Here is a 22,715-nt window from a genome sequence, read left to right on the forward strand (position 1 = left end):
CCGGCCAATGTATATACCAAGTAACCCAGTAAATGTCCATAAAACGACGTAGGTTGTCTGGACAGAAGAACTCCAGGCATTCTTTTTCAATTTCGGAGCTCCACTGTAAGTTAATATAACTATTCTGTGGCTTGTGTGACACACAATCCCGCAACCTACCCACAATCTCGCGGTTCATGGCGGAAAGAGGATCGATATCCGGAAGCACTCGAACAGAGGATCCAGGGTCCAGGCAGGTATTATCGTCAAAGGGTGATAAGGGAGAAGGTTCAAGGAAGTCCATCGCGCTACCATAGTCGTTCCACGGAGGCGATTCCGATATCTCATCATATCCGAAGTTGCTATCTTGATTTTTCAAGCCATTTTGTGTCCAACCTGTTTGACGAAAGGGTGTTGAAAAGTCTGGCATCAAGCCAGAAGAACCTAGGGACGAGTTCCTTGCACCAGCAACTGTGTAGTTATCAAGCATATGAATAGGGTTTGGCCTACTGCAAATGCGCGAAGACAGATCTGGGTCGAATGACTCGGCCAGTCCTTGCGTCGTTACGATGCGGAAGAAGAGGTCCAGTGAGTTGGGAATGGCATTTTGCGTGCATTCTGCCAGTATCTCTTGTTCGAAATAGAGGAAGCGAGATTCTGACGCGGTAACTATACGTGGTTTATGAGGTCCGCATTTTTTGGAAGAACCTCCCCTGGGAACCATTTTTGTCATATTTTGCTGTAAGGCTTCTGAGATCTCTTCCTTCTCTTTGGAGTTTCTTACGGAATCAGAAGTTGCCTTGCAAACTGCGAGGTGTCGGGTATGGACGTCCCTGAGATGGAAATTGTGAATGTCAGTGGTAGTTTACTCTGATAAGGTACCGAAATAAGCCAGTCAGGGGTGGTGCTATTACTCACTTTCGATTGAAAGTCAACTGGCAGTGACTACAAATAAATGGCCGGGTCTTGGTGTCTTCCATAAAATCAGAAAGAAGATCTTGGGACTGTTACAGAAATACAGAACCGTAATGCAACCTGAAAAGGAGAATGTGTTGATACAGATACCTACGGGTGATAAGATGACGGTTGAGGTGCTCCTTGCGGCTGTAGGTTCTTCTGCAAACAGGGCAAGAGTTCATTTCGGCTTTTGCCATACTTTTTGCCTCGGGGTGGGCGATGGCCGAGCTGTCCTACAAGGCGAAATAAGGAAACACCAAGTATAGTAAGGCGTCAATGGTTTGAAGGTACAGTTCTTGTTGATAGTAAGGAGATGTATGATCAAAAATTCTCGAGTGTTGTGAAGTAGATACTTTGGTGGCAGCAGTGTCTGGCAGGTTTTAATTCTCTCCCGGCTGACCCCGCCTCTAGCTAACTGGGGAAACCTAATACGGATGAAGAGATACTGCGTCCTCGGAAGTTATATACAAACGTAGTTAGTTCAATATTTCCCCAGATGTAAACTACCGAGGACCGTGGTGGGTGTTTCACCCCACCCCCACCCCCATTTTAGATATGATATAGATATGAAAAAATACTTTGTACTCGGTATTTATATACAAACGTTGTTGATTCGATGTCTCACGTAGTGCAATCTACCGAGGACCTTGGTTGGTGCTTCACTTCGCCCCCACCCCCATTTCGGAGCCTATCCAGCAAGGCTGGGTTGAAAGAGTAGCTATAAAGAAAGGCAATGAAGACAATATCTGGAGTCTCCATGTAGTACATTTAATACAGACTGAAATCTCCTCAATCTAAGCCACCCGCAACCATGAGCTCGATGAAATATGTCTCCCGCGACAGCGGCATATACCACAGCTTGCCTCAGTTTGATCCGAAGCTGACTGGTCTCTCGGCTCTCATAGCTGGAGCAAACGGTATTTCCGGGTTCAATACATTACGAGCCCTATTGGATTCCCCACAGCGATGGGCAAAAGTGTTTACATTGTCGAGACGACCATTGCCCACTGAAATGATGGATCTCATTCCGGCGGAGCTTCGCAATCGAATCCAACATATTTCGTGCGACTTGCTAGCCGAGCCTGAGGATATTGCCCAAGTCCTCAAGTCGGCTGAAGTTCAAGTGGACTATATCTTTTTCTATGCCTACCTGCAACCTAGACCACCCCCGGGTGAGCCAGCATGGTCCAATCAGCAGGAGCTACTTGAAGTCAACTCGGCACTACTTCGCAACTTCCTCGAGGCGATCCCGCGAGCTGGTGTCCAGCCAAAAAGATTTCTCCTCCAGACAGGAGCAAAGAATTATGGGCCGCACATTGGCCGCGCCCGTACTCCGAACGTGGAATCCGACCCTCAGCCTCGTCACTTGGGTCCAAATTTCTACTATGCTCAAGAAGATCTATTGTTTGAATACTGTGAGAAGTATAGTGTTGGATGGAACGTTATCCGGCCACCATGGATTATCGGCTCGGCCATGACGGCCCAGTTGTGCGCCTTGTACCCGTTTGGAGTCTATGCAGCGGTCGCCGCAGAGCGAAGCCTACCTCTACGCTTTCCGAACTCTTGGTCTTTCTGGCAACAGAATTGTTCTCACTTTGGGACTGCCCTGTTGACTGGATATCTCAGCGAGTGGGCTGTTTTGGAGGATAAGTGCAAGAACCAGGCTTTCAACAGCCACGATACAAGTCCCATTTCCTGGGATCGTATATTTGCAGAATATGTGAGGTGGTTTGGTGTTGAAAAAGGCGTTTTGCCGCCTCCTGACGGCGAGACCGGACTACTTCAGCTAAAGCTGAATGATGGGAAAGACTCCCCAATGGGGTAAGTCATTTACGAATCATGGTGTATGTTATGCAGCTCTACTAACATCAAAATTCAAAGGTATGGTCCGCCCCTTACCGAGAAGATGTCTTTCACCATACTCGATTGGGCTCATGACCCGGAAAACCAGAAAGCCTGGAAGAGAATTCAAGAAAGAGAGCATATAAACTTTGACCCTTTTGAGGATATCGAAGGAAATTTCACATTTGCTGACACTGTGTTTATAACCTTTGGGCCTCTGAGTATGAGCAAGGTAAGCTATTGAATGAAGTCCAAGATGAATCTACTATTGCCCACTAACAAACTGCTGCAGGCGCGAAGGCTGGGGTGGACTGGATTTGTGGACACAATGGAAAGTATCTTCGACATGTACCAAGAAATGCATCTACTGGGAATGCTACCAAGCCTGAAAGTTAGTGAGGCTTTGCCCCTGATATGAGAGTATAGTGACGCGCCTTTTACTCCTACTGAGGAGTGGATATAGTACCATTCCCTACTGAGAAAGATATCTCTACTCCCTAAGGGGTCTCGAAATACTTGTTCTTCAATGTCTTCCCTTGTTTCTCGATAGAACGCAATGAATTGAAGACTACGCACAATGAGCGAAGTATACCACCTGTGATACTCTAAATAATATTGGCGCTATCTCTGGGCGATGGTAGTCGTAAAAGGACGGTTTCAGGTGTCCCGATTTCAAAACAACAGTATGGACTCCACTTATAAGATAGCCTTCGTTAATTTGAAAATGACTCAACAGCCCTTGATCTATCCGATCCAGAACTCAGAAGCGTAGCGAGCCGGATTCGAGGTACGAGTCAAGGTATTCATGCATGTCTAGATTGACTTGTATTGTTCGTAGTGCATATTCACCGTTGCAGAGATAATCTCCTCGATGTCTTTTCACCTGTCTGTGGCCAAATTCTATTCTTTCCTGGCGCCAGAATCTTCTTAAATGAAAATACATTGTTCATGGCGTCATTCGACTTCATCAAAGTATTAGCGTTAGAGGACTTCATTGCTCCAGCTCGATCCATTAATGGAAGGTGAGGGAGGTATTCATCTCCTTCCGCCGTAGTGTCATTCACCAACGGAGTGATTAACTTGTGGGCCCGAGGTTTTGAGTCTTTCGCTCTTCAGGCAAAGACACTCTAGACGTCATGACACATTCCTCGTATGCCAACAATGGAAGTGCTGACGAATTCGAAGCCGACTTTCTCGCCTTTCCGGCGTGTGAAGTAGTATTGCGTCGCTGCGCCGTTACCAGAAGCCTCTGCGGTGCGGAAAAAGAAGAGATGGATGATAGAGTTTCCGAGGCTGGATATTGGGGTAAGGTCACGATGGGGTTGTCGTACCCGCGGCAAACCTGATCGAAATTCCGAAAAAGGAGGAAGAAGACGCTAGCTGCACTATGAGTCTCAAGGTTTTCGAAGGATCGAGAGACTTACACTCCGAGGATTTCTTTCACCTCGGGGGCTCGGTCCAGGTCTTGGGGAGGATGGAATGCGGGGTTACAATAACTTTCACTCGACCTGAATAGATCATTTCTGCTCTAAGAAGCTTGTTGCAAAATTAAGAACTAGCGGTGAATGAAAACAAGGTCGGGCCCTCCCACAAATTAGGAGTATATCCGAGTATGGATCTCTTGAACGGGTGAATGGTTCGTGCCGTCAAGAGCGGGGAAGAAATAGAGAAGAACCTAGGTTAACAATGGATTTGACCCGTCCGAAAAGTCGTATATATTGCTCTTTCAGGACAGTCAGTGGTTTGAATTCTGGTGTAGATGTTATCAAGTGTTGAAACATATTCAGTTGCCAAGTCATAGTGCTTATATGCGTTCAATATGTACCTCACCGTCCTACTTCAATGCTTAGCTGCGGGTGTTGCCACATCATTAACCCTGAATGGTACCCTGTCCATTCCAATAAGCTATACCCACTTGATCACGCCGAATTATACAAGTAACGCGACCACATACTTCATCAACACAAAGACCAACAATAACAAACTGGCAAATCTGCTGCAAGAAGCCCAAAATGCAACCTTCATCTCCTACAGTTCCGAATTCACAGACATGCTTGGTCCAAACCCGGAGGCTGTGCTGATAGAGGAAAGAAACGACTCGTTCGCTTTTGAGGCTAGTTGAACGTCTCCAGTTGCGCTCAAGGACTTCGCTCTAACTGAGTGTACAGGGTGCCACGTATGACTGGAGAGGCAATCAAGTCTGGTTCACAAGCAGTATTCTCGATGACAAGCCAACTACTATATACCGCTTGAATTTGACCGACAATACGGTTCACGAAGTGAAAACAAGCCTTGTCAACCCTAATGGATTATACTACTTTGATGGTTATGTCTATCTGGTATACTTTGGCAATATAACCGTCCAACCAGGTGTTGCACGACTCAATTCTACTACCTTTGAGACTGAAATCCTCGCCAACTCATGGTTTGGTCTTCCCTTCAACGGACCTGATGATATTACCGTTGTACCTAGCAATCATAACGACAACGATCTCGCCACGGTCCAAGTTTACTTCACCGATAACCTATATGGTGGTCTTGTTGGTCGACCGACTTCGGACTATCAATTGCCCAGTGCCATATGGCGATATACACCGTCTACTGGGGCGCTCATCGCTGTTATACCTCGTTCTGACATTGTTGGAAGTAATGGTGTCCAGGTAAATGCAAATGGGACCAAGCTCTACGTTGGTGAATACGACTCTCTGCCTGCAGGCCAACTGGACATTGGTGACGAGTAAGCTTGCCTTTTGTACGCGTCTTCAGAATTGGAAGTCTGATGTCTATTGTAGTAACATACCCGGATCTATGGCCATCTTCGAATACGATCTCGACAGCCGGGGATTTCCAATCAACAAAAGGATGTTCGGGTTGGCGAGAACATATGCGGACGGCCTGAAGGTTGACGACTACGGCCGTGTTTGGACCGGGGAAGGCGAGGGAATCGTGGTGAGAAACAGTCAAGGAGTAGTGATCGGGCTGTTTAACCATCACACCTTGATGGGTCAAAGGATGCAAAGCACCAGTATTGCGCAGGTCGCCCTGGCAGGCGATTCGGCGATCGTTCTCGCATCGACCAGGCTCTGGAGGATCAAACTAGCCCAAACTATTGCGAGTCCCGGTGCATTTGGCAATTGATCTCATTGTAAAGATCAAGCACAAAAGCCTGACGGAGATATTTTGTCGATATCCAAGTCCGTAGGAGCCCAGCGGATTAGGCGGCTCATAAAGCTAGTAGGGTCTGATCAGTCATTGCTGAGAAAAGAACAAATGACTTTGTACTTTGATGGCAGTATCTCTGCAAGTTCCTCCGGTAACATCTGCTGTGTTGTGATATCGCGATCTGCATCTTTGTATAGCCTACGCATGCTCGAGCGATATTTTCTGAGCGTCAAAATGAGGCTGGACTAGTTGAGATCACCATGTGCGACTGTCAGAGATGCACATTCGGGGTCGTTTCTTACTGTGCTGTGTTCAATCTGGCTAGAGAAGGAGGAGGAGGAGGAGGAGGAGGAGGAGGAGGGATGAATCGGCTCATTTGGGCCTTTGAAGTGCTTCAGTAGGAAACTCAAAATGTGTTCGACCGAATGTTTCGTTTCCGCCACCGATGACTCTAATATACCCAACCTAATCGAAGTCAGCTACGTCAGCATCAGAGGATATGTGAACGCGAGCAGAGCACCTGTCATGGTCCTCCGATTTGTTGTCATTGGTGTTGACTTCGATTGGAGTCACGCTCTGACCCTCTGCTTTGAGTGAATAAGTGCCCCTGGTATGATTGAGAAGGTTGAATATGACGAATGAAGGCTGGTCCTGTCCTCAATTTATGACATGTGCGGCAAGCTTTGAATCGCTCGTCATATTCTAAACGACTCCTGAGTCACCGGATATGAAGTGGGGTAGCAAGTTAAGGTGCCAGGCGAGGACGATAACAGAGGATCTGCCGCCGTCATCTAAGCCTTCCATGGACGCTCAGGAAGGCTCTGAAGATGAGCTTTACCTGAGCTGAGCATCGTGCATCTTACATTGGTCGGTTACGCTTACCTCTCGTCTAGGTCATCTGTGTCACTCAGGGTACGACTTCGTAGACCCTGGGCTCACCACAAAGTTCCACTGAATGGGAGCCTGAGGTCAGATGACCAGTGTACCGAATGCAGAGTCGTGGTGCAAAGATTTGAAGATATAAAGGAGGAATATATACCGGTTCTGAATAGAGATGAGTCTATTGCTTAGCGAAACGCTAACTAGAAATCATCTCCTTACGAATATGAAGGGCATTGTTGAGCAGCGAGCCACAAAGCCTGAAATGACTATAGGATAAGCTACCAACGGGCATGGAAAGAGATATTGGATTTCTGTGCTCTTCCTGTTCTTGGTATCCTGAAGCTGAGCAGTTCAAGGTATTGTCCGAAATGGCAGCTGGCAACAATGCCATGTAACATGTCACTCGCAGGCTGAACTTGAATTCTTTTCCACGAACAACGGTGCTGAACTATGATTGGATCAGTCCCCGAAGACCACGGCAAAAGTGGAGTTCTGGTGGAAAGACTTTGAACCGGTCATTGGATGGGATGCCGAGAGATTTCACTAGTCCCCTTTGGCAAACCTGGAAGTCGTTGCATGAGGGTATCCCCCTTTGAATAGTTGTCAGAACCAAGGCTGAGATGGCTCACCGCGGGAATTGATAGTATTGTCTCCGTCTATGCCGCGGCCGTGCCAAGGTAAAACGCTGGGCCTGTGGTCAAAGCGGGCCTGCTTGTACACGATCCAGCCACACATTCACTAACGGATGATTCTCCTAAGAGCGAGCGTTCTGGAGAGATACACCCCTCCGTGATCGGCATAACATATGATGAAAAGGCCTCAAGTCAGCCCGTAGGTGTGGTTGAGCTGATACTGGTTTTACCCTGAGCATGAGACCTCTGCAAAACCACGTTGAATCCACCTGTTGCCACCAACTTCAACTGTAAAGCACATCATTGCAGACAGAAGATCAAGATGGAGACTCCAAGGCTCAGCCATTCATTGAGTGCTGCGACCTTCGACCGCACCGATATGGTTCCATACCACGAAGGTCTTAACGTGCTTCCTCACGACTTTATGTTCCACAGAATATTCTACCTGGCGAACAACCACGGAAACACCACTGCCGTTCATGACCCATACAGTGGATACCAGAAAAGCTACCGCGAGTTGTTCCTCGATATCGTGCGCACCAAAAACCATATCAGGAATCATCTGACAGCCGAGTCGATGCGGATGCTGCGAGATGAAGAGGAAGTCAGTATGTTGATAGTGTCAAGGGGCTATGAGTTCACAGTGGCTTTCTTTGCGGTGTTGGCCCTGGGAGCCGTTGCAGTACCACAAAGTACGTTCGACCTGATCTAGTGGGCATGAGATCAGATAGCTGAAGGATGTCCATCTTGTAGGCCCACACATCTCGTCCAAAGAACTGCTCCATGCTGCGGTGACAGCCCAGGCTCATGCCACCATCTGCTCACCTGAGCACGTGAAGCTGGCAAATGGCATCGCTGAGGAGACTGAAATGCGCAAAGACTACCTGACCATCAGCTTAGAGGGCTGCTTCAACGACGATACTTCCATTTTATCCACCCAATCCATGGTCTTCAGCTCAAACAAACCCATGGACCAAAGCAAGCCCGCCCTCGTCATCTTCACTTCGGGAAGCACCGGTCCTCCTAAGGGAGTTGCATACAGACGATCCAATCTGACTCTGATCGCGTGTCAGCAGATCTGGAAAAATAGCATCAAAGAGGGATTTACCGTCTTGCAAACACTCCCCACACACCATGGGACCGGCTTGATCCTCAATACGATCCCCACCATCATGGGGGGTGGCTGTATCGAATTCACGCATCCGAAGTTCGACGCCGGGAGGACGTGGGAGCGCATCAGTCAAGGAGGCATTACAAGTCTTTCAGCCGTCCCAACCATTTTTGTGCGACTGCTCAAGTACTGGGACGATACTCTGTCTAAGTGTGACGAAGGGGAGAGGAAAGTCTACCTTGATGCGCTCTGCACCATTGAGCAGTACCACTGTGGATCGGCGGCGTTGCCAGTACACGCTGCTAAGAAGTGGAAGGAACTTACTGGACGACACATTCTGGAGAGATACGGCGGGACTGAGTTTGGAAATCCATTCTTGAATCTTACGACGACGCCGTTTGTTCCGGTAAGTAACCCATCGTTGCTCGACTGCTCAAAGAGTCTGCTACTGTCAGAAGATCCTAATACTGGTTTCACACTCGCTAGGGTTCAGTCGGCGTCAAAAATCCAGGTGTGGAAACATACCTTGAGCATGGTGACCATGGGGAGGTTTTTGTTCGATCGCCATTCATGTTCTCGAAGTGAGGAAACTTGACAACACTATTAATATGACTACTGAGGTTCTCGACCAGGTACATCAATGACATCGAAGATGCCAAAAATGCTCTCACGCAGGATGGCTACTTCAGAACCGGCGATGAAGCGGAGAAAGTCAATAATATGTACTTTCTCAAATGTCGCAAATCCGTAGACAGTGAGTCGTCGTTCTTCTAGCAGACATGAAAGGGATCCAAAACTGACGTGAGAGGGCAAAGTTATCAAAAGCGGCGGGTACAAGATCTCAGCACTTGATATCGAGCGAGCCATCCTCGACCATCCTAAAGTCGAGGATGTCATTGTCGTAGGACTTGACGACGACGACATGGGTCAGCGCTTAGCCGCCGCAGTGGTCTTGAAAGAGGTGAGTCCGCTCAAACGGTATACACCCACAATTTAGATTCTGTCCGCAACATACATTCGTTGGAAAACTGATGGTCAAACATGATACTTCTGCAGGGACAAACCTCCCTCTCCTTACCAGAACTCAGACACGACCTCAAAGATAAACTGTCCTACTACAAGCTTCCCACAGTTTTGAGGATTGTGCCGGCATTGGAGCAGACGGCGAGTTTCAAGGTCCCCAAAGCATTGTTGAAGAAAACATTGTTCGGGACAGATCAATCAGAAATACAGAGTATGCCGGGAAAGGGGGAGGCGAAGGCGAAGGCGAAGTTGTGAGAGCTCGGAGTGCAGCTGTGATATCAAGGGTAGCATAGATACAGGGTGCTTAATGTAGGGGGGAAGCAGAATTTCCTTTGTTTTTGTGGTGTCGCTGACTTCGATGCTTCTTATCCGTGCAGCCTCCTAGCCGTGTTAGGAGCACAAGACCTTGGGCTTTTCACGATCTACTTTTGCCAAAGTTCTTTCGCCACTCATGTTGATACAAAATGCCGCGGAAGTAATAGAGGCACATCAAGGCTTTTTCGTCGTAGCGCCTACCGGATGGATTGGAACAACACTCTCGGACCCAAGCCGTCGCTTTCACGACAACCATTCAATCGCGCGAGAGAGAGACACTGACTGACGTCTCCGAAATGAATCTGCATCTCACACTTACTTACTGCAGGAAGATCTCTGACTCAAGGATCACGCAAAATGCAACAGACACGGCGGATACCTACTTCGCTCTCTCAGAAACCTGAAAAGACGGTCAAATCACTTTCACTCAAGCATCCAATCTGGCCAGTGCTAACCACAAATCTCATATCCCTGCTACGCCGGCCATCAACGCACCCTTCATCACCCTCCCCGTTGCCCGCACTAACATTAGTACGTATGATAAAACCCCTCCAACCCTTCAATCATCTCCCCGCCACCTCGAGCGCGCTTATTTGCGAAGTAGACCTTCATATCCAACGCGAGGGTGATGATCACCATCATACCAGTGGCGACCAAGCATGTGATGATACCAGGGGTGTATTTCGGTGCATCCTGGGAGCGGAAGACAACTGTACCGATCTGTTATTTCATCGTTAGCGCCGTCTCTGGGCGTGGCTTTGAGAACGGATGTGAGATAAAATGCTCGGGTGTCGCCGATTTACAGAGATACAGCAACGTGGGACAAGGTGCAAAGACCGAATTGACGGGAGCAAAACTATTGGAACTTACGATGCCGCCTATGCCACCTCCGCCTAGGAGAGTCGCAGAGCAGAACGCACGTTTCCATTGGCCGCGGATGTTGTTGGCCTGCCAAGTGAGTAGGGCAGGGATATTGGCATTCGCTCCCATGGTACTAAGGAAGACGCCAAAATATCGGGCGCCAGTATTGGTGGAGAAGGCAAGTAGAGGAAGACCTGTGAAGAGATAGTATTAGTCAAGATATTCAGAGCCATGAACGCAATCTCAAAAAGCAGTAGCAAGGGCTAATCTCTGTGGAGGAAGTTGACCGCACTTACCTGTAAGCATGAGAGCGAGGCCAATCAAAATCCAAGGCGACCGCAGATGATATCTGTCTCCAAGCCATGCGAAGATCAAGAGTAGGCATCCTGAAGCTAGATAAGGTGGCGAGGAGAGACATTGAGAGACTGCCACGTCGAAACCCATCCCAGAATTCAAGATTATGGGAAGGAAATTCGCAATGGCGTAGACAGGCACGCTGTTGAGCATGAAAAGAGCGGAGAAAGCCCACACTTGAATGTCCAAGCCAGCTTGGAGGTATTTATTTAGCTGGAATCTGGGTCCGGGGTTAGAGCTCGAATAACAAGATCAATTGAACTGAAAAGAGCACTTACTTTTCCGGAAGCACGTCATATCTGTCTTTCTGCACTCTAGCCACAATAAATCTGATCCCACGTTCATTGAGAAATGTGAAGGCAAAGCCCTTCCTGCATACCTCGGGAAAGTCGATGAGGAAAGGAAAAATCAGAATAGCAACAAGAGCCGTCATTGTATCCTCAATTATAAAGATCCATCGCCAACCGGCAATACCTGGGAGGATGCCGGACGGTGCTGTTGGATCCTCTGCCGTTGGACCATAGTGCTGGCCCCAATAAACGGCTGGACGAGAACCATGATTCTTTATTTGTGAGAAACCATAGCCTAGAATTCCAGCAAAAGCTTGAGCGAAGACGCCAATGCCGTAGAACCAGGAATATCTCTTCTGGAGCTCGTAGCGTGGATACCAGCAACTGAGGAGATAGGCCGCTCCTACACCAAGGATAAAATAACAGGTAAGTATGATCTTCTTCTTTTGGTAGGGCGGAGTCAAAGAAGATCTCACACTCACCTGGAAAAGAACCTGTTTCAAGTCCGCCCAAGATCAATCGAATGGGAATCGGCTGATACCAGAATTCCACAAGTGCGGCACAGATCATTGTCAATCCCCAGAGGAAAGTAATCGCAGGCAGGAAGATTCGAGGGCCAATCCTCCTCGTTGCCACGGTCGCGGGTGGCTGAAATAAGGCATATGTGATCAGAAAGACGAGAGCGATGAGCGGATATCTTTCGCCAGTGAGCTTGAGGTCGACAGCCATTCCAGCCACAGCAGCTGTGCCTAGATTGACGCGGTCAATCAACGCCACACAATACATCAGACCAAGAGGAAGGATCAAGCGCAAGTCAACCCGGCGGACGATCTTCTTCTGTTCGTCTGGAGTAAAGTAGTGGATGGCCTCGTCGAGGTCGGTTGACTTTGTTGGCACCATGAGACTGGTACCTGGCTCTGCTGTTTCGACTAGGTCTTCGGTCGGACTGATTTTCTCGGGGGAAGACATTGTGATTCCTTCGTAAATGCGAGCCCGCTTCTGGCAGGATGGAAAGGAAGGAAAGGTCTGTCTCTACACGTAAGCAGAGAAACGGTTCATAGTACGAGTAGGGGCCAAGTAGAATAACTGCCTCCGCTTATAGAGAGAGATTTTTTGGTCTTCTTAAACAGCTCAGTACCCGTCCACCTCCAGGTTTACCGAATTGTGGGGGACGGCGGCTGGAGCTGGCTGTGGGGACGCTATTTCGGCAAGGACTTTTTGAGATGGAGATGGTTGCATAGTTCACAGTGGGAGACCCAGTCAGGAGGGAGGCATTGAATGTCGAAGCCAAGCCAAATGATGTGGTCCAGCTCCTTCAGATGAGGTTCAAACATACCAATTGTGTAGAAAACATTCAGCATCCCGAGGCAGCTCACAGTGATTGGTTAAAACTCCGAGGTATTCAGAAGCCACCCTTGGCTCGCCTGCTACCCGTAGAGTTTGGAGTCGTAGTGTTGGCAAGCTGGGACTGGTCCAGATGTACTTGCAGTCATCTAACGCAAATACTCCATCATAGCCTCCTGTGGTGGACTGCTGGCGCTCGTTATACAGTATGAGGATTGAGGCGTTTTGGTCTTGGAGCAGCTCAGTAACAACGCGTCGAGCTAGGCTTCATAGCTCATCCTCGGAGCAATACTCATTATATTGCGCCTGAATTATTGTGGCAGGACAGTTTGGTCACTTGACTTCTCCAAGTGCGAATGACTGAACCTGGAGCTTTACAATCTGGGAAACTGCATCAGTTTTCCACACATCGGAAGGATCTCCGCTGTTATTGAGCGATCTCCAAACCCGCTGTTCTCGGGTTTCAGCCGCTATGCTTGACTGCTCGCTGGTCAGATTTTTATGGATCGAACTCAAACAAGCATCGTTAAGCGCCATGAGAAAGTCAGTGATCCCCTCCCATTGATCCGCCAAGTTCTCGAGCGCTCGGAAACAAATTGAAAGATTGTGCGCCGAGGTGGGATTGCTTTTTGTCGAATATTTGAGATTCGAGCTGTTAATAGCTAATGGTATGAAGACCATAATCACACTGATCCCGGCTCATTAGTGGACTCTTCTTTCAGAGCCAGCATAAATTTGAAGGTGGAGTCGAACAGATACGTACGGGCAGAAGGGCAGAAACCTGAAAAGGTCCTTGGCAAGCAGGCTCTCGATGGTTTTGACTGTATCGTTGGCAGAATCCTCTAGGGCATATCTTGAGGCATCACGAAGTTTCGTGCTCCACGAAGTCGGAGCCGACCGCTCGACGCAAAGGCTGATCGAGTGTAATGCAGAGAGGCAGTATCTGGTGAACGGTGTTATTCAAGGGGCGAATTGCAGTGCCGGGGAACGACTAGGAGCCGAACCATAGCTAGGTGGGTGCTGAACGGGAATGTTTCGAGAGAGGGTTGTAGAGGTGATGCCAGGCGGTGAAATTGAATTTATCCCTTCAAAAGATGTCCCAATTGAAGCGTTGGGGTCAACGAGAGGGCTGTGTGATAGCAGTAACCGCAGCTTTTTAGTTGCGGGACGTCTGCATAAGATGTCAACCCCGAACACTGAGTCGGTTTGACCAGATAGGATCGCCAACCTTTTGTTCGGTATCCCACAGTGCTTACCATCCAGCTGACAATTGGTACAAGGGTCTGGGTACTGGACTGTAGCATCACACCTTACCTTGCGCGCACGACAAGGTAAGCAGGCTGAGAGACATCGGGGTCAGTGTTTGCTGGCAAAGGTGGAGAGGAGATATGTACATACCCTTTGTCGCCCTTCGTCGTGGGGCCTGCCTCTCGCTTGATGGAGCCGCTTCACCTTCCATAGCCGAGTAGTGATAAGGCACGCCAATCGCACTTTCCATAGCGCCCATTCAGGTAGATGTCGAATCTCTTGATTGAGCATTGCAGGATGTAAGGTTGATTTCCGAGGATTTGGAAATCAAATGCCGGTGCGAGTCAGGTGCTCCGCCCGAGACAAGTGTAAGTCGGCTGCGGGTTCCAGGGAGAAGAATGTTTTCCCATAGGCTGCGTCTCCGCCCGGGACAATACCCGGGAGCCGAGAGGCTCCGTTGGCTAAGCCTAGGGAACTCTGGGCGTTTAAGAGGTAAACAGGTCCGAGAGGCCCAGTCATGGCTGTGAAGCTTGTCCTTGCTCCTGGCTTCAAAGCGCTGATTCGTCATTTTACCATGGCAGCCGGTTCGGGACATGATATTTTGTAGCAACAACATGAAGAGCCCCGATCCTGCAAAGATCAATTTGAAGCCAGGTATGAGCCTGATCCTACCGAAGTAGGAGCGAAAAATTTGGGAATGCTTGGTACTGGCTGGTGACTGGCTGGTGACTGGCTGGTGACTGGCTGGTGAACAAGCCTGTGTTTCGGACACATCCTCGGTCCCGACTCCCTCATGGTTTTGTATTGCCGTGAATTTAAGAAGTCCTACCTTTAAAAATTCCCAACTGAAGCAGTTCGGTGCATGAGAAGTCGAAATTGACTAGCCGCTAGGATTGACTGTCAGCCATGGCGGCCCCCAAGTACAGATATACCGACGTTGTGTTCTCGATACAGGACAGAATCGGGGTCATCAAGGTATTCTCACCATGCTACCCAAGATATACCAAGACCTAACGCTCTCTATCCTGCTAGTTTAATCGGCCCAGGTCCTTGAATTCTTTCGGCGGTAACATGATGATGGATCTGGCGACGGCTCTTAGAGAACTGAATGAGCATCCTGACACGGTCTTCACTATGATCACTGGAGAAGGCAGATTCTTCTCCTCCGGCGCCGACATTCTAGGTGAGCAGACTGCTAGTACCGACCGAAATTGGCGTCGAAAAGTAAAGACAGGTGGTTTTATGGGATTTTGGCGAGCCAGAACAAGAACTGAGCAATTCTGTGCTGGATAGCGAAAACCGGGTTGCACAATGACATCCACGGGGATAATGTCGAATTCCCTAGTCTGGCTGCGAAGAAAATTGCCATGATGGCGAAAATGTCATTCGGTAAGACCATCCCTGCTGCGAAGTCCGGGGCTTTCTAAGCACCCAATTCCCAAATGAAGGCACTCCGCTAAACATACTACCTTTGCCTTGTAGCGAACGAACTGTTGCGATCCATGATCGACCATCGAAAAGTCTTGGTGTTAGCTCTCAACGGTCCTGCCGTAGGTGGCGGAGCGACGTGGTTCCCAGGAGTCGCCGATATTGTTCTAGCTGCCGAAGGAGCATACCTTCAAACCCCATTCAGTGCACTGGGGCTTGTACCTGAACTCGGTTCTGCCACAATATTCATGCAGACCATGGGCGTTCATCGTGCCAACGACTTTCTCATGCTCGGTCGAAAGCTTTCAGTGCAAGAATTGGAGCAGTGGGGAGTGGTCAATCGTATCTTGCCTAAAGAAGGTTTCCATGACCATGTACTCGAGTTTCTCCGAGAACAATTGGCTGTCAATGATGGGAAGAGCATGATAGAGGCTAAAAGACTGCAAAATCTTCCCCTGCGGCGGGATAGAATATTGGCGGTTTATGATGCTTTGGAAGCGTTGGCGGAAAGGCATGTCGAGGACGCTCCGAAACGAAGGTTCGCTGAAAAGCAGAAATTATTACGAGGTAAGTGGCTTCTCCTGTTATCTATTCCATCTCAACGACTTTTAGGGGTGTACTAATATCATTGATATAGAGAAATCAAAGGCTAGATCTAAATTATGAAAGATTAGCCTCCTAATATTAAGCTCAGGGGAGGCTAATAGAATTTCCTTCGACGACCTTTACATATACAGAGCCAATGATACTCATAGCGTGAAACTTTTCGACAGGAGCAAATTCTATCCGTGGATAATTTCACATCGGCGCTGAAGTCCCCAAACTGAGTTCGACGCTTTTCATGATCGAGTTGGTACAAACTACCCATCACTTGATGCTCTAGTGAACTAAGGTTTTCCTCTGTCTCTCACAGACTGGGGACTTGGGCCCATCCTCTTTGCCCCGGTTTCTGAGCTTTACGGTCGTTGTATCGCCATCATCCCCGCCTTTTTCATCTCAGCCTGCTTCGCCTTCTCGACAGCAACAGCCAAAGACCCGCGAACGATCTTTATCAGTCGCTTCTTTTGTGGGTTTTCCGGCTCCGCGCCTATTGCCGTCACGGCAGGCAGTTTAAGTGACATATGAGAGCCAAGGCAGAGAGGAAAGGCTATGACTGTTTACGCCATGGCTTTCATCACCGGTCTGCTCATTGCGCCTGCTGTGGGGAGTGCGTTCGTGCCGGCGAATGGACTGGGTTGGAGGTGGACTGAATACGTACGGCAACCCTACTTGGGAGAGCTCAGAGTTGTTGGTATAAACAACAGATCACCGGCATCCTCATCTCCTGCATCTTGGTGGTCGACATACTATTCCTGGACGGAACGTATTCCCCCATCTTGCTGAGTAGGAAAGCGCGTCACATGCGTATCCAAGGCAATTGGGCAATGCACTCCAAGCACGAAGAAATGGAGGTCAATCTGAAAGAGCTTGTGATGAAGTACCTACTTCGACCGCTGGTGCTTATCTGCTTGGAGCCAATTTGCTTACTGATGTGTCTATACGCAAGCTTTGTGTTTGGGATGATATATATGTGAGGTCTATTACTGGGTTTGGAGCTTGAAGGCAAGCACGAGGTTCTAACTCCGAAGTGTAGGACGTTCCCAGCTTTCCCAATTGTTTATCAAGGTGTTCGTCCTTCTACCTCCTCCCCTACTCACTCATATTGACTTGAAAGAGCTCCGAGGTTGGACCCCAGTGGTCGGTTCTTTACCTCTTCTCGCTCTCTTGATTGGTGCCTGCCTGGGCGCTGCAGTCAATCTCCTCAACCAAAAGCGACTCGTCCGGGTCATCCAAGCGAACAAAAGTCGATCTGTTCCTGAAGCACGACTGCCGCCTATGATGCTTGGTGCGCCATTGTTTGCTGCTGGGTTGTTCATTTTTGGATGGACTTCTAGGCAGGATGTGCATTGGTTTCCGTGAGCTTGCTCCCCTTACTTCATGCTCAACTATCTACTGAGAGAATGGATCAGGTCCATGGTCGGAGTCGTCTTAATCGGCTTTGGCTGCGCGACCATCTTTCAGGCCGCATTGAATTACCTTGTGGATACGTATCAAGAGTTCGCAGCTAGCGCAGTCGCGGCAAATAACCTTTTGAGATGTGTACTTGCTGGAGCCTTTCCACTGACTGCGCATCCTTGTACGTTCCTTACTTTCTCATATCTCTCGATGGGTGACGATGTGCGCTGACTATTCCCGTAAGTGTTCCACAACCTGGATATCAGCTGGACAGCAAGTCTGTTAGGATTCATTGCTTTCGGACTTATCCCCATTCCGTTCGCGTTTTACGCCTTCGGTAAGACGATTAGGACATGGGGGAGGTGGTCGAAGATCTCGGTATAGGCTACGGGTCAAGGGGAGCGATTTTTATTATGGGATAAAAGATGAACTTTTGGAATAGACTTACCACTTTACCTCCCCCTTAGACAAGGGTGTTACGAACACGACCGAATCAGCCTCACAAGAGTGTTTGGCACTTAAAGCCACCGAAAAACCATCATATAGGAAATATAGCTATTATTTGACTTTAACTACGAGAGCGAGTGGCTCCCCCTGTTGCAGACCACAACATTAACGTCTCTGGGACAAGACGACAAGTCATTTCTGAAAGACAGCCACCACTTTCGGAGCATTGGATATTCAATAGCTCAGCCGATGGATCTCTGCGATGAGAGCACTTATATTAAACACCCGATCAAGACAAACAGCCTTTTGCGAGCAATTTGGTGTTGTCTATATTGGCGAGATAAGTTCCTAACCATCGTAACAATGCAGCCTCCTTTAGTCAAAGAGTGTGACTTTAATGTCGTTGCCTTCACGCCCCGCGGCCTTGATCTGGCGAGCATAAATCGTTCAACAAAACAACCATAATTCTTTCGGTCTTTGGGGAGCTCCGGTTCAAAATTCGATCCACTCGAGCAACCGGCAACTATTCTCTTTTTCGAGAAAACATGATTGTGCTTGCGGATTGGTTGCATTTGAAATAACCTGTACCGACCAGTTGGGATCTTCTCCGACGGTTCTCATCCTCGAGCAATTCTTACTTCCCGGCCAGCTCCCAGGGAAACTGCAAACGCATATTGACACAGTTTGGAAAAGTGGTGGAAAGGTTTAGGTCCTCTTACCGCTGAGGGCGAATTTCAAGCAACAGGGTACCCTACATAGGCAGAGATCGGAAGTCGACGGTGAATAGGCACTTATTCAAGAGTGGACCAATTCTTTGTAATGGTCGAGATCTTTGCCCCGGCTATGTGTATTGCCGAAATACGCAGCGGGGTTTCGCAATACCGGTCTTGCTCTCAGACAAACCGGAGCATTTTGCTGCTGACGTACATCTCTCCCGAGCCCCAGAGCTAGCAATATACATATCTCCGCACACTACTCTTCACCGGGATTGAACCGCCTGGAAGGCGACAGTTAGCAGAACTGGCGGTTGACTATAGCAAGTGCATCAGCGTCCCAAAGTCTACTTGCAGCAGATATGGCGCCGACGAAGTTGTTCGGCGACTTACCCTCGAATGCGGCTGCAAACATTGTCTCTTTCGATTTACACATCCCGACATCTGATGTCGATCACATGCGAAATCTTCTGAAGCTGACTCCCGTGGCCAGTCCTGTATACGAGAACTCTCTCCCAGATGGAGGCCGACATCTGGGTCTCCGCAGGGATTGGCTCGTTGAAGCCAAGCGAGTATGGGAGACAGAGTTTGACTGGCATGTTACCTGCGTTAATTCGAATTCGTTTGCTGACCTCGGGTGCAGGAGGAAGACAGAGGATCGTGTCAACTCTTTTCCTAATTTCACTGCCCCAATCGACGACCAGCTGGGATCGTTCAATATTCACTTTGTGGCGTTCTTCTCCAGGAGGCATGATGCGGTTCCTGTTGTCATGCTTCACGGGTGGCCTGGCTCTTTCTTGGAATTTCTTCCTCTGCTGGAGCTGTTCAGGCAGAAATTCACCCCAGAAACACTGCCATATCATCTTGTGGTTCCTACTCTGCCGGGATTTACCCTTTCGAGCGTCCCACCTATCAATCACGATATCAGTCAGATAGATGTGGCAAGAATCATGAACACATTGATGCAACGACTAGGTTTCGATTCGTACATCGCCCAAGGCGGCGATGTCGGATCGCGAGTGGCCAGGATAATGGCCGCTGAGCACGATGCTTGTAAAGGTGAGTGCTATCGAAGGTTGTCCACGGCGATGAATGCTGACAAGTCTACAGCTGTTCACTGTAAGCCTCTCTCTCTGCACTATTAGGAGAGAACTAAAATTGAGCAGTGAACTTTTGCTTGATAAATCGGCCTGCATCAGCGACGGACGACTCGACCCTATCCAAGATCGAGCAAGAGGGAGTCAAGCGCCAAGCGATCTGGAGAGCAACGGAGGCTGCCTATGCCCTTGAGCATGGAACAAAACCCAGCACAGTCGGCTTCGTCTTGAGCAGCAACCCCGTGGCACTGCTGTCTTGGTACGTTGCGCCAACTGACATCTCGTTCGCGGCTAAACATCTCAGGATTGGGGAAAAGTACTTGACTTGGACAGACGATCCTCTCCCTCTGAACACCATCCTCGAGTCCGTCAGCCTTTATTGGCTCAGCAAGCGTGCCCATAGCAGTTTGTGGTCATATCGCCATGTAAGGAACACCATCGACAGAAATCTGACAAGGCTTGCTCACATGTTGTGGATCACAGACCTACGGTCCAAATCCCATACCACATGATGATCCAAGACATCATATCAAGGTACCTATGGGCTATTCTTACTATCCGATGGAGCTCATTCCAATCCCAATATCGTGGGTGGCGACGACAGGGAATCTAGTTTGGAGCAAGATTCACAAGAAAGGCGGACATTTTGCAGCCTTAGAACAACCTAGGGACTTCATGGAAGATCTCGAGGCGTTCATCGCCAGTGTCTGGAGTCGTTCCGCGCAGTGATCATGGAGTTTTGGATCTTGAGTCCAGTTCCAGAGTTGCCACGCTGGAATTATGATACCCTAGATACCCCGGGGTAAAGAGCATTTCTGCTCAAGACATTGTTCCACTTGGGGACATGAATCCAAGATTGTACATGCATTGAGCTTCCATTTCATCCCAGCTGACGTTTTGCTGTTCAGAAAACTCTTCCAAAAGGGCTTCTATCGCTTCATCACTGTACTCTTTCGACGTATCATACAGCGTCTCCGAAAGTATTGACCCTTGGTTGAAGTTTAACAACGGGAAACTCTGACCGGGCGTTCTGGTGCTGTTCATCGTTGGAACTGCATCAAACTCCGAGTGTGTGAGTTCAGCTACCTGCTGCGTTGCGAATTGATTGGTTTTATTCAATCCACGGGCTTCAGGTCGAGGTTGTTTAAACAAGCCATGCGTGCAAATGAGACTTCTTGTTGGTGAACCCTCCATGATAGGATCAGGATTTGGTTCTTCGAGATTGATATGGTAAGATTGTTCTTGACTGGTAACGTCGAGGCAATCGTTACTCCCTTCGCTGCTCCATCCCAATCGATTTCTATGCACGTCCAGGTCTAGAATGCCTCGCCAGGCAGCAGAGCCAAAAGCCATCTCATATGCCTCTTTGGAAACAGATTTGACTTGATCAGTAAAGGACGAATACATCATTGGATTGTCAGATGCTTCTCGCCGACCAAGGAGAAGACATGATACCATCTCAGCAGTAAGGGTCAAATTCGCAACAGGTGGCAAGACTTCCATAGCGATCTCTGTCGTGGCAGCAGGCTGGCCTTGACAATGTTTTGGCAGATCCAATTTCCATTTCGAAAGTCTCTGTCGGCATTGATGAAGGTTGATTTCACAATCCTCGTTGGTGTGAAACCCACACAGCGAGTCATTCAGTATTGACAAAAGCATAACATATTGCTTGAATGTGCTCAGTACCCTCAGAGGACGGTGTGAAAGCGCCGGGACGTTGCTCGGTGACGACTGTTCCCACTCGTCGGCCTCGTTTTCGCTAAATTGAATCGCTATGGAGACTTCGGTTGACCGGAGTTGTGGTATGGTCCCCGTACGGGCTGCAAGAAGCGTGTCCAAAACAAAACCTGCGAGGACCGTCCGCTTTAATTCTGGCATCATCTCAATTGGCGGCGGGCGTGAACGTTGCAGGTAGACCATAGCTTGAATAAAACGCCGAAGAGTGAGGGATGCGGCTTCCCACCGGCCTTTGGCCATATCCAACGTCGTTAATACCACCAGAGCTTGAGCATGGCTGAGCTCGAAGCTTCTAGCCTCGGTCCAGATCAATCTCTTGGCTTCACATGAAAACCTTTTCGATAGATATTCGTTGGTGTCACCAGGTTGCTGCAGACAAGCAAGGGCAAAAATGCTCCACAATAAGCACTTCGAACGCGAATGGAGTTGTGGTGCTTCTTGCGCTTCGGTCAAAGCACGAACGATACTGTGCTTTGCCGTGAGTGGTAACCAAGAGTGAGTAAACTTGAAGTAAGTTTCAACAAGGCTCCATGCATTTGCAGGAATTGATATGAGAGGTTCAGAACGGCGGTCGTGCGGTGCAACCTCGTTGCGATGCGAGTCGTCCTTTTCATGTTCGGCAGATGTACCGATTGCTTGCTGTGAATGAGAGGGCTGTCCAACTGCAACATCTGTGGTAACAGTCCAGTCCAACAACGGAGCAGTGACCATATCACTATATGCACCGATTTCTCTCGCTACGCCGTCTTCTAGCTGCAATGCCAACTTGTCGACTTCTCTTCGAATCGAGCTGTCCAGCCAGGCTTTCCGAGAAGAATATACCTCACTAAAATGCGAGTTGAGTAGCGTGGCTTTCCCTTCATTGTCATAACCAATTTTCGACTGTTTCAGCAGATGCAAAGCAGTCTCTTCGCTGTTCGGCACAGCCTGGAAGACAAGAGCCCATAAAGCCTCAATGATGCGAACATAGCCTGTCGGAAAGCCACGTTTCCTGGCTAGTTTACCGTAGTGGCATTCGAGAGATGCTCTTTGACATGTCTGACATGGATGACCGGAATCGCATCTCTTCTTCTGTGCTCGGCACTGATCGCAAGCTCTCGTCGCTCGTTTCACGGGTTCGTTCAAGTTTCCAGACGCGTTCTCGTTATCAGCAGGACCTTTGGTTCGCTGCCGTTTCCGAGGCGATTCACTTTCTGCCATTGGTCATGCCGCGGGCATTTCTTTGGCTTGTCTCATTTCCTTGCAGCTAGAAATGCTCTGCATTGAATGTTGCTTGTCAATTCATGGAATTGATAGGT

At 48.8% G+C, this 22,715-nt stretch overlaps 8 protein-coding genes across 8 annotated transcripts; 5 read left to right on the top strand and 3 right to left on the bottom strand.

Moving 5' to 3' along the window:
* Positions 1–86: 86 nt before the first annotated feature.
* On the bottom strand, positions 87–703 carry Z520_09674 (uncharacterized protein; the record flags this gene model as incomplete). Its single annotated transcript, XM_016780168.1, has 2 exons — positions 87–103; positions 160–703. The coding sequence occupies 2 exons, from the start codon at positions 701–703 to the stop codon at positions 87–89; spliced, it is 561 nt and encodes a 186-aa protein (XP_016628751.1).
* Positions 704–1,747: 1,044 nt separating this feature from the next.
* Z520_09675 (uncharacterized protein) lies at positions 1,748–3,196 on the top strand (the record flags this gene model as incomplete). Its single annotated transcript, XM_016780169.1, has 3 exons — positions 1,748–2,757; positions 2,818–3,010; positions 3,071–3,196. The coding sequence occupies 3 exons, from the start codon at positions 1,748–1,750 to the stop codon at positions 3,194–3,196; spliced, it is 1,329 nt and encodes a 442-aa protein (XP_016628752.1).
* Positions 3,197–4,597: 1,401 nt separating this feature from the next.
* Z520_09676 (uncharacterized protein) lies at positions 4,598–5,916 on the top strand (the record flags this gene model as incomplete). Its single annotated transcript, XM_016780170.1, has 3 exons — positions 4,598–4,852; positions 4,947–5,515; positions 5,571–5,916. The coding sequence occupies 3 exons, from the start codon at positions 4,598–4,600 to the stop codon at positions 5,914–5,916; spliced, it is 1,170 nt and encodes a 389-aa protein (XP_016628753.1).
* Positions 5,917–7,776: 1,860 nt separating this feature from the next.
* On the top strand, positions 7,777–9,843 carry Z520_09677 (uncharacterized protein; the record flags this gene model as incomplete). The annotated part of the gene is made up of 6 exons (XM_016780171.1): positions 7,777–8,146; positions 8,208–8,965; positions 9,052–9,146; positions 9,198–9,319; positions 9,381–9,526; positions 9,622–9,843. 6 exons carry the CDS (start codon positions 7,777–7,779, stop codon positions 9,841–9,843), a joined length of 1,713 nt encoding a protein of 570 aa, XP_016628754.1.
* A 588-nt stretch (positions 9,844–10,431) lies between these two features.
* On the bottom strand, positions 10,432–12,377 carry Z520_09678 (uncharacterized protein; the record flags this gene model as incomplete). Its single annotated transcript, XM_016780172.1, has 5 exons — positions 10,432–10,623; positions 10,774–10,958; positions 11,061–11,338; positions 11,397–11,811; positions 11,891–12,377. The coding sequence occupies 5 exons, from the start codon at positions 12,375–12,377 to the stop codon at positions 10,432–10,434; spliced, it is 1,557 nt and encodes a 518-aa protein (XP_016628755.1).
* Positions 12,378–14,906: 2,529 nt separating this feature from the next.
* On the top strand, positions 14,907–16,051 carry Z520_09679 (uncharacterized protein; the record flags this gene model as incomplete). Its single annotated transcript, XM_016780173.1, has 4 exons — positions 14,907–14,975; positions 15,033–15,183; positions 15,294–15,389; positions 15,483–16,051. The coding sequence occupies 4 exons, from the start codon at positions 14,907–14,909 to the stop codon at positions 16,049–16,051; spliced, it is 885 nt and encodes a 294-aa protein (XP_016628756.1).
* Positions 16,052–18,945: 2,894 nt separating this feature from the next.
* On the top strand, positions 18,946–20,409 carry Z520_09680 (uncharacterized protein; the record flags this gene model as incomplete). Its single annotated transcript, XM_016780174.1, has 3 exons — positions 18,946–19,642; positions 19,747–20,105; positions 20,164–20,409. The coding sequence occupies 3 exons, from the start codon at positions 18,946–18,948 to the stop codon at positions 20,407–20,409; spliced, it is 1,302 nt and encodes a 433-aa protein (XP_016628757.1).
* A 90-nt stretch (positions 20,410–20,499) lies between these two features.
* Positions 20,500–22,617, bottom strand: Z520_09681 (uncharacterized protein; the record flags this gene model as incomplete). Its single annotated transcript, XM_016780175.1, has 1 exon — positions 20,500–22,617. The coding sequence occupies one exon, from the start codon at positions 22,615–22,617 to the stop codon at positions 20,500–20,502; it is 2,118 nt and encodes a 705-aa protein (XP_016628758.1).
* Between the last annotated feature and the right edge of the window lie 98 nt (positions 22,618–22,715).

This window comes from Fonsecaea multimorphosa, assembly GCF_000836435.1.
Source record: "Fonsecaea multimorphosa CBS 102226 unplaced genomic scaffold supercont1.25, whole genome shotgun sequence".
In the NCBI taxonomy this organism is placed as follows: Eukaryota; Fungi; Ascomycota; class Eurotiomycetes; order Chaetothyriales; family Herpotrichiellaceae; genus Fonsecaea; species Fonsecaea multimorphosa.